Source organism: Spermophilus citellus (assembly GCF_964194105.1).
Source record: "Spermophilus citellus genome assembly, chromosome: 2".
Taxonomy (NCBI): domain Eukaryota; kingdom Metazoa; phylum Chordata; class Mammalia; order Rodentia; family Sciuridae; genus Spermophilus; species Spermophilus citellus.
In genome coordinates, this window is record NC_138183.1 from 197,530,416 (window position 1) to 197,546,197 (window position 15,782).

Below are 15,782 nucleotides of genomic sequence, written 5' to 3' on the forward strand. Positions count from 1 at the left end.
TTTCAAATAATAATGCTATAAAACACATTTTCACAACAGAGATAAAATCCCAAACCTGGAAAACCATCATCTTGATGAGTTTGTCCCAGATACCACTGAATAGAGGTAAACTCACATAGTGAAGTGGTAGTAGTAGTAGTCTAGATTGGATCTAGTAGTAGTCTAGATTGGAAATCCATCATAGGTAAGACTCTGGGCGTGTTCTTGTTATAATTAAAGTAAGAGAGTTGAAGAACAACTGGTCACATGTGTGGAGTGGCGAGAAAGGGAGAAGATGAAGGTGATGTTTGTGACTAGAGGAGAAAAGGGTCTTTTCTGGCCCTGAATATCTTTCAACTTTGATTCTGTCCACTGTCTATGCATGGAGGGATGATGTTTGTGGTTTTATGACTGCCTAAAGATCCATTACTCATGACTCAAATGACAAGATTTAAATAGAAACAAAAGCAATGCTTTTATGAACAGAATAGTATTACACCAGGGACCACACAGTGACCACTCAATTCCCTTCATACAGAGTTTCCCTGTGTATTATTTCCCTGACTATTATGCCACAGGTACTTTTGGCCATAAAAAAAAAATATCATTTATCCAGAGCTTCTGGTATTTATGAGTAACTTGAAGGAAATAAATATAAAATCTTATCTTCATAGCAGTTTCCAAGCCAGTAAATCTCTTTTCTGATCAGTCCAATAAACTGTTCTGTGCTTACTTTTGTTTGCTTTATGTTCTGTTCACTCAATTTGGCTGTATATGCATTTGTATGGTGTGAAAATTGTGGGGTTTTTCCCTTTAATAGCTTCTAAAGTGATCTCCATAAAGGTTAGGGATATGTCTTCTTCACTACTGTACTGTAGAACCTACCATCCAGATTACTTTCAATAAAACACAATTTTGATTAAATTGATAGATGAAATTTGAAGTAAACCATGTCTCTCTGTGTGTCTGTTAATTCTTTTTCTTTATGGTGTCTTATAATGTCTTCCAAGATGAAGAAAAACCTAAATTCTGGTATCATCTAATAACCTCAAAGATAGAAACTCACAATTCCTTAAGTTAGAGGTTTTTTTCCTCTCTCACGTTCTTGGGAATGAATTCAGAGGGATCTCAGCCACATCAAACTAAATCTTCATTTCCCCTATAGGTCCACTGATCCTAAGGCCTGCTGTATCAGACTAATAAAAAGTATGTTGGGATAGAAATGTTTTTGGCAAAGTTTATAAACAAATATTTTCAACTGACTCCCCCCAGAAACTTTCTTCTTTCTCTTTCTGTCCTCCCTTATATTGAAGATGTGGGGTGGAACAATCAGAGAAAGTGCCCTAAAGGGATAAAAGACTGGTAGGTCCCTCTCCTTGTGAAGCCAAGTCCTATAAAACAAAACAGAACTCTGGGCCCATGATGGCCCCAGCAGAACATCTCAAGACTAGGGTCAAGCAGGGAGGGTGTTAATCTCCTCTGCTGTACCCTAAACTCACATAGGCATCACTAGGGGTGAAGATCCACAAGGTCCTGCATGTTCTCAAAAACATCTTGAACAAAAAGGCCCTCTTCCTTACTTTTTATTTCCTACTCAGCATGTGATGCTTAAAATTAATCATCTTCCTGGTTACAGGGCTAATACTCAAACCTGAAGGTAGGAAGAGAGTGTGGAGAATAATATTCTGAAGGTTCAAATCCCTCAGGCTACATAGTAAGACAAGGAGGGAGGAAGCAGAAATTGGCCTTAGGAAGGAGTTTCTGAAACAAATATTCCTTGCATCTCATTTGTGGACCTGACCTAAAGAGATGATTTTTTAATCAGGACCTTTCATAGTCACATCTATGGCAACTATAACCTGTTCCACAAAACAGGTCAGAAAGTGGATCCAGTGATTCTTGGCTTGAAGGCTTAGCATAAGCAACAGGGCATGACAGAGCGGGCAGTACAGAATTGGTTTCCTGGAACTTATAGACAGGGAGTCGGTCAAGATATCATGGGGGATAGCAATGTATCTACAAGTCTCCCTAAAATCTTCAGAACTTGGTGTTTGAATAATTTCTTTCAGATATTTAAAAGAGGCAAAAACCTAAATCCATTCCCTACCCTAATAAACGGGTATATTTTGGAAGAAATAAAGTTGAAAATCCACAGAAATGGAGGAAGATATCTGTCATGTAGATCAGGAGTCTGAGGTGTACTATCTTTTGCCTTTGTTGCTCTGTTTAGCTGCATAAGCCAGCTTCCTCTTTGCCCCTGTGTTATTATGGTATTTACTCACCAAGAGATTAAATCAAACTTAGGGCAGGAGGCACTATAGTGACTTAGGCTACAGATTAACTGAAAAAACTATTTGCCAACTTGTCCATTCTCAGATTAAGGTAAAGACAAATCTTGACATTGAACACTAGGTTTTAAATTGCTCTATATACCCAGAAGTGGAATCAGTGCCCATCAGGAAATAAGTGTGGAAACCCTATAAACCAAAGGCAGAGGACAGCTTCTCTGTCTACCCCTTCCATGTTGAGATACAGGCACTGCACATCTTGAGGATCTCAGGCCCACACAAGAAGTAAGCATTATACCATTTGTGTACAATGAAATGAAATTCATCCTGCTATCCTGTATAACTAATTAGAAAACAAAATTTAAAGTTAATATATAAAAAAGAGAGAGTGCATTATAATGGATCTGGTGTTGAGGTGGGCAGACAGGGAAAGGTCATAAGTTTTACTAGCAGGAGATGCTACCCATATGACAACACCGCTGCATGCTTTGAACAAAAGATCATTCTGAGCCAATATTCATTGGTAAACAGGTCAAAAATTTATTGTTATCTATAAAGTCAATAATTAGTCCATGGTGTGTGTGTATATATATATATATATATATATATATATATATATATATATATATATCAAAGAAACCAATTATTAAGTCAGGTCCACTAGATATCATCTATAAGAACTGATAATATTGTTAATTTTAGTTTCCTAATGAGACAGCAAAAATGAGGTCAATGGAGCAGAAGATAAAAAGAAAGTAAAAGTCAAGAATTGGAGACATGACAGTTGGAAAGAAGAAAGAGAATGAGTCCAAGAAAAGACAAATATAAAGTTTGTTAAGAAAATGTCCAGGTGGTATTCCCTCATTTAAAGAAAAATGGCTGGAGATATAGCTCAGTTGGTAGAGTGCTTGCCTCGTATGCACAAGGCCACGGGTTCAATCACCAACATCACGAAAAATGGTTTCAGGAAAACTGCATATCCACATGCAAAACAATACAACTGAATCCTTATCTTATACCATACACAAAAGACAACTTAAAATGTATTAAAGACCTAAATGCAAGACCTGAAGCCAAAAAATTCCTAGAGAAAAAATGGAAAAAAGGTTCTTGACATTGGCCTTGGCAATGATTTTTTTGTTTATCATTTAAATTTTGAAGGAAATTTTCACTGGAAATCTACATTGACCAGTTTTATTTTCACCATTACATAGGTAAAATTTTTTCTGACATCTACATTTCTGATCAATTTTTTCTCATAATTTTCTTTTATGTAGTGTGTCTTTTCCTATGTCTGACTTTAAGATTTGTGTGTATTCGTATTACTTTCTACAATTTGCAATAGATGTGTTTAGTTGTATGCTTTCTTTGTATTATTTTCATCTTTTTTATTAGTGCATTAGAGTTATATACAACACTGAGGTTCATTTTTACATAATCATAAATGCAAATGTAACACATTTTGCTTCTTATCAATCCCCAGGTCTTATATGTTTTCTTTTTATAACAACCTTGCTCAAGGTTTGCTGAACACATGAAATAACAGATTCTCTTTTATGTTCAAATTTCGAAAAATTTTATTTGACAATTCTTTAAATAATATCTGTCCTGTTTTCTCTCTTCTTTGGGGGTTATAATTTTGCATATAGTAGACAGTGCAATATTTTACTCAGGGGATTCTGTTAGGTTCCCACCCCCTAAGCTTTTATTTCACTTAATGTTTTTGACCCTTCAAGTTCAGCTATTCTCAATTCTGTGTTGTTCAATCTACTCTAGATCTTATCCATTCAGTTTGTGATTTATTGTTTAGCCTATTGGCAGATAAGTGGCAAGTTTGAGTCTAACTTTTTGAGAGACTATTTCCAGACCAGGAGAGTACCAAAGTATGCTCTTCAGTTGTTGTCCTGACTAGAGTGTGGAATGGAAATTGAGGTAGCCCTTTAAAACCTAAAAAATCAGAAGGTGGTAACCTTTTCAATATTCTATTAGAAGTCCCCTTGTGGCACCACCCGTCCTACTATTCTCAGGTATGTGAAGTATAAATTGATTACAAAAGGAGTCTTCTAACCCCTGTTCTTCTCTAGGTTGTTGAAATGGAAATATATTTTTGTTTTTATAGAACTTTCAAATAATATATTTGAACAGACCATAAAACATAGAGGTCCTAGTTTGACCAACTTGTGCTGGGTAGCTCCCAAGAGAGAATAGTTTGTTAATGGGCAGTTCAAGAAACTACTCTCTTGATTTTCTCCTCTTTCCCTTTGTAATCAGCGTATCTATACACAAGTGGTGTGACAGTGTTTCTGTAGAGTTTCTGTAGAGTTTCACAGAGTAGAAACCTTCCTGTTTATTCACAGATGTATCCTAGAATTTTTAGAAGGCCTGGCATGTAAGAAGTACTTAAAAGCTTGAATAAGTAAATATTTGACTAAGGGAAATGTTTGAATAAGTGAAAATTAGTGGGCTTCCTGGAAAGTATCATGTCTCTGAGTGTATATGTACAATCTGTTAAAGTTCTCAGATTTTAATGAAAACATTTGTTCCCCAGCTTTTAGTTTTCCTGTGTCACATGTCAGGCACTTCCTCAAACATAAAAACCCAGGGGCACATGCTACAATGATGGTTGTTAGGATGGGATTAATTCCAAGGATCAGAGACAATGTGTTCGATACTGGCAAAGACCAGCTGAAGAGATTGTGTCTGCAGGCCATAGATAAAGAAAAGAAACCAATGAGCAGTATAAAGGAATTTTTGAAATCAGCCTACAATTTAAGCCTCAAGAGTGGGAGAAGGAGCAATGCAAAGTCTATGTTAGACAATAGTGTGATAAGGTACTAGATACATTGTAACAGTCCAGCCCATTGTCACCAGTAGATAAGCTCAGCCTCTTTCTTATGTGCATAAGCCAGGAAGAGCCTCAATGTTAAAACCACTCCATTGACCACCTAGCATACAAACCTGCATGGCATAGATAGGGAAACTCACACTTTAAGCTTCCTCACTAGCGTAAATGAGGAAGCACAAGAAGAGGGCCACAGCTTTGACTCTTTTTCAGGCTTCCTAAGAAAATGTATATGGAGTGGTTGGTGTTAATTCAATACACAAATAATTGCTTTATTTTTTTCAGAATTACCACTTCCTGGTTCCACTTGATCGTCTGAAGAGCTTCCCCTTTATGCTTTATTCACATAAGCATAGTTTACTGGAAGAGTGATGCCAGGAGAAGTTAAATCACTTGCTCAATGAGGACACGGATATGGCAGGGATGTCAACAAGTGATCTGACTTTGCATTTAAAAGCCCTATGAGGGGGCTGGGGATGTGGCTCAAGCGGTAGCGCGCTCGCCTGGCATGCGTGCGGCCCGGGTTCGATCCTCAGCACCACATACCAACAAAGATGTTGTGTCCGCCGAGAACTAAGAAATAAATATTAAAAAATTCTCTCTCTCTCTCTCCTTTCTCACTCTCTCTTTAAAAAAAAAAAAAAGCCCTATGAGGTTCTGTTTCTTCATGCCACCCTCCAAGAAGATGAGTTCATCATTGAAAAATATTCCAGATGTTACTTGTATGTTTGGAAAATTCTCCCTCACTGTTTTCTGTGGTTAGTTCACTGCTATATCATATATTGACTTGCCTGGTTATTCCCCTAAAAAATTCTTTTTTAAGACCTGTGTCTGGTTAAATTTTATATTTCTATGGGAATATTTACACCATGCTGGTGCAATAGATTGAATACCCTTCTGTCTTTCCGTGGAGCACATTAACTCTTAATACCATTTCTTAATCACTTTGCATCTTTAGTGCTTAATCTATAACAGGTACTCAGATCATGGAGTAGCGTAAAGCAATGTAAGGACCTTCTCAAACTTGTTTGAGAAGGCACTCGCTTTTAGGATACTACAATGGGCAATCTTGCCCTTGTATGACTTGAGAGTGAGTGCTTTCTTAAAATCTGCTCTCCAGGTGCCTACCTTGCTGACCCTAGGCCTGGCCTGATGGTCAATATTCATTTGTGGGAAGAGATGGGATACTCATGTCTTTTCAAGGTTTTAGAAATAGTCTTTCTCTGGAGAGAATATCATACTCATCCTAAGAGCCTGTTAAACCAATAATATCCCTTGATCATTGTCCTGTTGATAATATGTTTAAGATGAGAAAAAAGAGAAATGAGGTGAGAAGACTTAGAGAAGGTGAGAAAACAGAGAATGTTAGCAAAGATTTCCCAAGCAAATGTTTTTCCCCCCCTGGGCTCAAACTAGATTATTACAAAGAAGTCTAAAAGATCACAGAGTTAGATAAACTAGGAATTGAGATCAAGACCTTCAATATTAAAGACTTTAAAGAAGTGTTTATTCAGTCTCAGGAGAATCATCCAGACTGCCACATCAGGAGAGTGTGGTTGGGTCAGACTCCAATCACAGACCCTTTCTCTCTCTGTTACACATAATACAAGATATAGATGGTGAGCTACAATGGACCCACAACAGACTTGTGGCTGCTGCTTGAATGACAAAGCAACCAGGCCTTTGGGAAATTGCCTCCTTCTTAATATGACTTCTTTAAGATGTGATGGAATGGCCTAGGAAAAATGACTGGGCAATATCAGACCTGCTTTGGTGAGTTAGTGTTTGGGTACTTTAAGATAAAAATAAGGTTAAAAACTGTTTTCAAAAAAAAAAAAAAAAAACAAACTGTTTTCTCTTCAGAATTATTTGGAGAGAGATAATGTGTAGTGAAAGAGGGGCTTTCTAAAAAAAAATTGCTCTACAAAAATGTGGAGAAAACTTGTCTGGAAATATTACAGAATATCTATGCTTGCATAGAAGCAAGTATCCAGGGAAAAGGACAAAATAAACCCTAACATGAATTTTCCAGCCTGAAAGACTCACATTAATCCCACACAGAAACATGAAGTTCATCTAGGAGGGCCTTTTTATAACAGACCTGGGATTTGGATCAGGGGAAAAGTGAGTTGATGTTGTAGACATTTCCATGAGAGACCCCAAAAGTTAGGCTCCAAATCTGGAGATATTGAGGACCCCTGGTAAGGATTTCATTTAGGTCTGTCTGTGTCTCGTCAGAATGGAGATCGAAGGCATGGTCAATAACACTAAGATAAAAAACCACTTAGGAGATATTTATCACATGAGAGTGTTGCTTTTAAAATCTGACAAAGTAGTTAAAAATATTGTCGCCATCATTTTCAGAATTTTGTGTGGATTTGTAAGTGTGGGCATATATTTTTTTGTATCATGAGCGGTAGATCATTTTGAAAAGGAAGAATAAATACATTGGCAGTTCTTCAGTCTGTGGAGCTATAGAGGTGACATGGACAGTAGTGCTGGGAAGGTACCTTGGTATTGGCCTCAATTTGTTTATCCTTAGACCAAATGCTTCCCCTAGTGGTTATATTGGAAAACTACAGTACAATTGACCAGACTGCTGGAAGAACCTGAAACCCTGCCAAGCCTGGTTCTGTGGGCTAGGTACCAATCCTGGAAAGAGGGACCTTTAAAAATAACCTGGTTCCTTAAAAGGCACAACAAATACTCTTTTTTGTGTCTGTATCTCTCTCTCTCTCTCTCTCTCTCTCGCTCTCTCTCTCTCTCTCTCTCTCTCTCTTTCATACAGGTACATTTGCAAACACCATCACATGTGACAGTTGCACCAATAGATTTAGTAATGGATTCTAATACATTCAGAGTTACAGCCTGAATGACTCACAACATATTGATACTCCAAATCCCCAACCAAAACACACCACATTCACTTCTCTTCATATTCACAAGACTCCAACAACACCCAAAGCAAAAAAGATGGGCCAGGAGCTGTTACTTTATTTTCCCCATCACCCTCTAATCCACACTAGTCTTCAAAAATCAACTCTTACCTTCCTATCTGGGGCCATTCACATTACTGCACAAATTCTATTTAACATCTATGGTCTTTACTAAAGGTGAGCTTCATAAAGGCAAGATCATGCCATATTTATCTGTGTATCTGCAAAGCCATGCTCAGGGTTTCTCACAAGAGGCACTCACTAGATTCACAGGAATAAAAATTGATAAGAAAATTTAAAGTTTAAAGAATTTCATTTGACACTGGAAGAAGGCTATTTTGTGATATGACAAAATAAATCTAAAGATCATTTGGGTAATAAAGAAGCGAAAATGCTTTTCTGTTGCTTTTTGAATTTTAAATGGCCTTTGCTTGGTAATAAATTCTTCAATTGCATAATTCAGAGAAGACTATAAAGCTATTATGTAAATTTTGTAAAAAAATACAAGGGAACAAATGTTATAAGTCTCTAGATAAAGGGCAGGTTATCCATCATTATTTTTATGAAAATTACTAGTTGCATATCCTCACCTACCTCCATACAACAAAATAATACCTATTGCCAGTGTATACTTTAATCTTTTTGTATATTGCTTAAAATTCACTCTAAGAAAAATAAGATACAGTCATCCACAGCCTTCTCATATCTTGTCATCAACGGCACACAGACTGACATGTCATAGCAAACCTTTCAGAGTCTTGTTATGTAACCTGAACTCATTCTAATCTATTACTTTTCTTAAATTTTATATTTGAGTATTAGAAAATCTTATAGTCTCAAGACACTTAGAATCATCTCTACTTTTATTCTCTTGTTTAAGCAATTCTTTCTTCCTGAAAACCCTTTCTGTAATGCTCATATTATAGCTCAGCTTGGGTGCCTTTCCTGGCTCTCCCCAGGAACAAGTTGCTACCCACTCATATTCACATAATTTCTGTGCCCATCTCTTGTGTTTCATGTTAGGTAATTGTTACACTCCCTCTATGTGATACAGACCCTAAAACAATAACAGTACTCATTGTTGAAGGTAATAATAGCAGCATTTTTGCTATGATACTATCCCTGACTCTGAAAACTAGCAGAATCCGATTTTCAATTTCTCTGGTAGGGGTTCCCTCTCCTGCAAGCCTAAATGAAGATACTCAGCTCCCTCCTTTTGTACCCAAGTTGGAACCCTCTTTATGCACTACCATTTAGTTAAGATATCCTGCTCTTTCATTCTATTCTAGAATCCTGACTCTGCCTCCTGAACTCTAGCCATAACCTGTGGACTAAGGTGGAGGCACCTCCTACTTGATTTTGTTCTGATCATGCTGGCATGTCATGGGCTTCATGGGTGCCTGTCCTCACTATAGACCCATTTGGGGCTTTTCATTACAATTCTGACCAATCGTCCCCTGACTGAAAGATATAATTCTGGCTTCATGGCAGTTTCTAAGAGTGCCTGTTTTGAAAGGGAAGAGAAGCATATGCATGATCTGATCACATTGATCCAGGTTTGTAACATAGAAGAAGAATAAAATTGATTTTTTAAAAGATGGTGAGATTTTCTATTAGAAAAAGGCAAGAAGTGTTATAAAGGGTCCTTGTTGGGAGACTTGTGGAAGAAGTGTGCATTCAGAGTTGAGCAGAGAGCCTTAGGAAATCCTTAGACACTGGTATGAACCCTGCGTTTGGGTTGGGTCCTACAGGAAAGGGCTTAATTGGTCTATCTCTAGGCTCAAAGAAAGTGGTTGGCACAGACCGAAGGCAAATTAAAGAAAAACTTGTGATAATAAATGTGATCTTTATTTTAGAATAAAAGAAAGAAATAGAAAAATGAGTACAGGACTGAGAGGAGCTTGGGGGTAGTTGTGATTGTGATAGATGGGCATTCAGAAGCCAGTGTGTACCACAGGGACTCTCCTCTTCTTCATAGACTCCATTCAGCCCCTCTGGTGGACAAAGGGAGTGAATGAAGCCATAGCTGACAAGGATTGGCTTCTTCCTAAAGCAGAAAAAACAAGCAATACCAGTTTTGCTGTTGCAGACATGTTTACAACCCTATAAAGACAGGGCTTTTCAGCCTCAGGTAAATAAGATGGAAGTCACAAGACTACAGCCCACATGGGTTCCATCCCTGGGGACTCCTTGCTAGTCTTCAGTTCTCCCAGCTGGAAGGGGGTGTTTCTCTTGTATGAAGAAGGAGGATAAATGCTTCCCTGAGAGCCCCCAGCCTGGTGCCTCTCCCTGACCTGGAGCCTTCCTTGCCTGCAGTGCAGACTGCCCAGGCTTCAACGGTTTTTAAATCAGCAGAGCTGGTAAGCTTCCTCCACTGTCCTGTCCTGGGCTTCCGGAAAGAAGGTGGACTAGGGAAGCATATGAGAGAGAGGGAGAAAATGCAGGAAGAGGGGGATGCATGGGTGTCCCAAAAGAGCTGTGATCCAGAAAGGAGGTGGTCTCAGTTCTAATTCTGGAAAAAAATAATTATTTATGACAATGGTAGAGAGCTAATTACCCACTGCATACTAAATTCCCTCTTTTCATGGGTTTTCTCCTCAGGTCTTGCTTGTATCTCCTCTGCTCTGAATATTGTAATTACATTTCAATTAAATGTATGGATGGGACTCCTCTGTTTATCCATGGAAATGGGGAAACATCTGCTACTCTTCCATCAAAGACAATTTTCTCTCATTGCCCTGAGAATTTCTCTAGAACCTCCTCTCCAAAAGGAGTAATAACCTCATGCCTGTCATTGTTTCTCTGTAGAATTTTACTTCCACCAGATCCCTCTACCTATCCATCCAGTCACTATGCAGTCAGTGAACACAGAGCTGAGCACAGAACTCCAAGCACAAATATATATTTTCATGTAAAAAAAAAATATATATATATATATATATATAGTGGTGTGCACCATGTGATAAACTCTGTCCTGGTCTCCAGGAATCTTAGAGAATCCCAAATTAGTTGGTTAAAATAAAAGGTGAGTTTTAAAAATCATTAAGTGAAAAATAAATATATATAAATAATATCTAAGTATATATAAATACCTTATGTATTACACTAATAATATGTTACATAAAGTAATATAAGTAAATATGCCTATATTAATGTATAATTATAACTTCATAGATTTATGTAATTATATGTATAATATATACTTATACTTTTGTTACAATATATGTAAATAGTATCCATGATGCAATAAAGAATACATAATAAATATGTAAATAATATATACTTTCTTAAGTATATGAGTAAATTGATAAACACTTACCCTACTTATACTTGTATATATTTTATTTATACTAATGCATGTGTGTATTCTATATAAAATTTTTATTTTATATAAGTATAAAAAGTATATAATATGAAGAATATAGAAGTAATTTGTATTTGTGCTTAATAGTGCTGCATGTAGTATATGTATTATAGGAATAATGAGAAAAATGTACTTAAATATATAAGGAAGTCAAGAGAAAATTTTAAGAAATAAAAAATTTGTACTAAGTCTTAAATTATTAGAAGTATTTATTTACTGGTAAATGGGATTTCTTTCTTTCCATGGGGAGAAAAAGTAAGAAACATTAAAGAATAGAAATGAAAGTATGGGAAAATAAAGAATAAATGATATGGCTGTGTTGACTGGAGTAGAAAAAAGAAGATGGGTTTGGAAAGATGTCAAAGTAGGAAGCGCTTAAAACAGAGTAGTACAGACCATTATATTGCAACAGGCTGGAATGAGGTAGATGAGGACTCAAATCACATTGCTGATATTAGTTCAGTCTGAGGATAGAACAGGGAATATAAGTAGAAATAAGACAAGGTTGAGCATTGCATGTCATTGTGAATCTTTTGTATTTCATGTCAAATTTGTTTTTTTAAGGATCTCTCTTGTTATAGTGTAGTGAACTACTTAGATGCGAAACTAGAAGCTGTTGGAATAATCCAGGAAGAGATAAAAATAATCTTAAGGAGAGCATCAATCAATATGTGAGTAAGCAGATTTGAGGTTTTTCAAAAAATGGAAATTCCCAGACTTGTTTGTTGATTGATAGCATATTGGAAAGAGGTACAACATGGAAGAAGGAGTCCAACATAAAACTAAATTTGGAGCTGGGAATGTAGCTCAGTGATAGGGTACTTGTCTAGCATGTGTAAGACCCTGAGTTACATCACCAACACTGCAAAAAAAATACACAAAAACGGGGCTTTTTATTTATATCACTGAAATAATAAACACAAATAAGCAAGAAGGTTGTTAGGAAAGAGAAGACATATTTCTGGCATACATTTGAAGTAAATATAAAATACTAAGATACAGATGCTGAGCATGCTGCTATTATGTACGAGTCTGGAAATCAAAAGAGAAGTCTGGAGCTATAGACTTCATACTTACCAACAAATGGATGACAAATAAAGCTATGGGAATGCATGATATTGCCTGAAGAAAAATAATAGGAGTATGGCCAGAGAATTGCCAAGAATTAAAATAACTATTTAAGGAATAAATAATGATGGTGAGCCAGCAGAGGACTGAGGAGGGATAGAAATCTAGAGGAGTAGTGGTCAAACCTGTAATCCCAGAGGCTCTGGAGGCTGAGGCCTGAGGGTCACAAATTCAAAACCAGCCTTAGTAATTTAGTGAGGCCCTGTCTCAAAATTTAAAATAATAAGAAAAGGGATGGGGATGAGGCTCAGTGGTTAAGGACCTCTGGGTTCAATCCCCAGTATGGAAGAAAGAAAGAAAGAAAGGAAGGAAGGAAGGAAGGAAGGAAGGAAGGAAGGAAGGAAGGAAGGAAGGAAGGAGGAAGGAAGGAAGGAAGGAAGGAAGGAAGGAGGGAAGGAAGGAGAGAGAGAAAGAGAGAGAGAGAAAGAAAGAATCTGGGAGGATAATATTAGTGACATTAATAAAGAAGCATGCAATAATATAGTGAAATGATAAATTTGAGTATATGATAGTGAAGGTAATTATGGCCAGGATGTTGTTAATGGTGATGTGCATGTTAGTAACACTGTGCAATTATTAATCAGAAATATCCTTTTGTTTCCAGCTCAGTCCTTGAGGAATGCCAGCCCAGTATCCCCTCAGTCCTCAGGTCATGGTCATATCCAACATTACTTACTTCAGCCCCATGTTCTACCTCACTGGCTTTCCTGGTTTGGAAGCCATCAAACACTGGATTTTCATCCCCTTTTTCTGTATGTACTTGGTGGCCATCTCAGGCAATTGTTTCATTCTGATAATCATTAAGACCAACCCTCGCCTGCACACACCCATGTACTATCTGCTATCCCTGCTGGCCCTCACTGACCTGGGACTCTCGGTGTCTACCTTGCCCACCACCGTAGGAATCTTTTGGTTCAACTATCACAGCATCTACTTTGGAGCCTGCCAAATCCAGATGTTCTGCATCCACTCATTTTCCTTCATGGAGTCCTCAGTGCTCCTCGTCATGTCCTTTGACCGCTTTGTGGCCATATGCTACCCACTGAGGTACTCAGTCATCATCACTGGCCGGCGAGTGATCAGGGCAGGCTTGTTTGTCATCCTGCGGGGACCTGTGGCCCTCATCCCTATTGTCCTCCTCCTGAAGGTCTTTCCCTACTGTGGCTCTCTCGTCCTCTCCCACTCATTTTGCCTGCACCAGGAAGTGATCCACCTGGCCTGTGTAGACACCACCTTCAACAACCTGTATGGGCTGATGCTGGTGGTATTCACTGTGATGCTGGACCTGGTGCTCATCGCACTGTCTTATGGACTCATCCTGCACACGGTGTCAGGACTAGCCTCCCAAGAGGAGCAGTTCCGAGCTTTCCAAACATGTACTTCACATCTCTGTGCTGTACTTGTATTCTTCGTGCCCATGATGGGGCTGTCCCTCGTGCACCGCTTTGGGAAAGAGGCCCCACCTGCTGTCCACCTTCTTTTGGCCAACATCTACCTCTTTGTGCCTCCCATGCTCAACCCAATCATATATAGTATTAAGACCAAGGAGATTCGCCGTGTCATCAGCAAGATTCTAGGCCTTAGAAAAGCCAATGCTGAGTCCTGGGGCTAAATTTCACTGAGCACCCATATAGGCCTCTAATCAGCATTGAGGGCTTATGATAATACACCCCATTCAAACAGACTTCCCCCTGCCCTAAATAAAGCATGGGTGAATTTCTTTTTTGAGTTATAGCTTTAAAAGGCTGATCTTCTCTTGTTTAAGTTATAATGCCTCCTCTTACATCTGAGGTCTGGTATTTTTTGGTAGCATCAAAAGCTATAGAGAGGAAGACTTTATAAAGGATCATCAATTGGCATACAAACACTGAAATTAAATGAAAAAAAAAACAAATACTAAAATGGAACAATAAATAACAAAACACTCAGAACAGATCTTGGCAGATGCTAGAGATATGTAATTTGTGCTAATTGGCCTCAGAAAATAGACCTCCTTCCATGCTCCTTGGGACTGCTTCCATCTTCTGTACCTGGCCAAGGTCCTTGTCATCTCTTGCTATCCTGGCTAAGCACTAACTTTGGGATCCCTGAGTCACACTGGTGCATAAGAACTCCTATACCCTTCCTCAAACCTGGTTCAGATAGAACTCCCCCAACTTTTTCTGCAGTTGAACCCTTCTTACCATGTTCTTCTAGTCAAAGCCCTGGACTCTTCTTATCTCTGGTTTTTACCTTTCCTGTGAACAACTGTGTCCTATAATTCAATCTTGACATTAAGCTGAAGTCAGTGTTTACTTCTAGGACCTTTTGTTGTGAAATCCCACACAATGACATAATGTGTCATAGCTTCAACCAAGAAAGCTATCACCAATATGTTAAGTCACAATCTGAACACTCCAGGAGAATGTGAATTTAAAATCAGCAGAACAGCGTGCCATCCTGTTGACTAACTGCAGTTCATGTTGCAGTCCCAACTTTGAGTTTGCTTTCTCAAGGATATTTTCACTAATAAATCCATTTTCCAAATCCAAAAGAGCAGATACTCTGCCTCCACAGCACTCTGCATTTCCCAGTAGGACATTTGTCACAAAGTAATACACTGTTTAATGTATGTTTTTGTATGTGAATGTGTCCACTAGGATAGGTGACTAAATTAAGCTCTTTGGAAGAATTATGCATGTCTCTTTCACTAGTAAATCTGTATACCATAAACGTGTTTCTGGTACATGCCATATATTCAATAAATAAATATTAAATAAATTCACAGATGAATAAATGCATAAAGTGGGATCTAGATAAGTAAGAGAACTTCTCTTCTCATCCTTCTTCACATTCAGGAAGCCCAAGAAAACTCCTTTTTTATGGCATCAATCCGAGGGCTTTCCCCCACCATTTTCCTAATTCTATCATTTTTCACATTCTTTGGATTCACTAATGAATTTAGCACCATTCTTCCCAATAAAATATATTCTTTTAAAAAGAATTATTTTTGTTGTTGATTGGCAAAAGTATATTTATTTAGTATGTACAACATACTGTCTACAAATGTATTGGGGGATGACAAAATTTAGCTAATTAACAATGTCTTTGCCTCACGTAGCTATCATTATTCTTTGTATTCACCCTCCTAGCATTTTTAAAGAACACAAAATGTTATTAACTATAGTCACAATACTATCCATAGATCTCTTGAATTTATTCCTCAACCTTCTCCCCCAACAACCCTAGTCCCTGGTAACCAATTT

At 37.8% G+C, this 15,782-nt stretch overlaps 1 protein-coding gene across 1 annotated transcript; it reads left to right on the top strand.

Annotated features, from left to right (window-relative positions):
* Positions 1-13,156: 13,156 nt before the first annotated feature.
* LOC308642029 (olfactory receptor 51M1) lies at positions 13,157-14,149 on the top strand (the record flags this gene model as incomplete). The annotated part of the gene is made up of 1 exon (XM_081280630.1): positions 13,157-14,149. The coding sequence occupies one exon, from the start codon at positions 13,157-13,159 to the stop codon at positions 14,147-14,149; it is 993 nt and encodes a 330-aa protein (XP_081136756.1).
* Between the last annotated feature and the right edge of the window lie 1,633 nt (positions 14,150-15,782).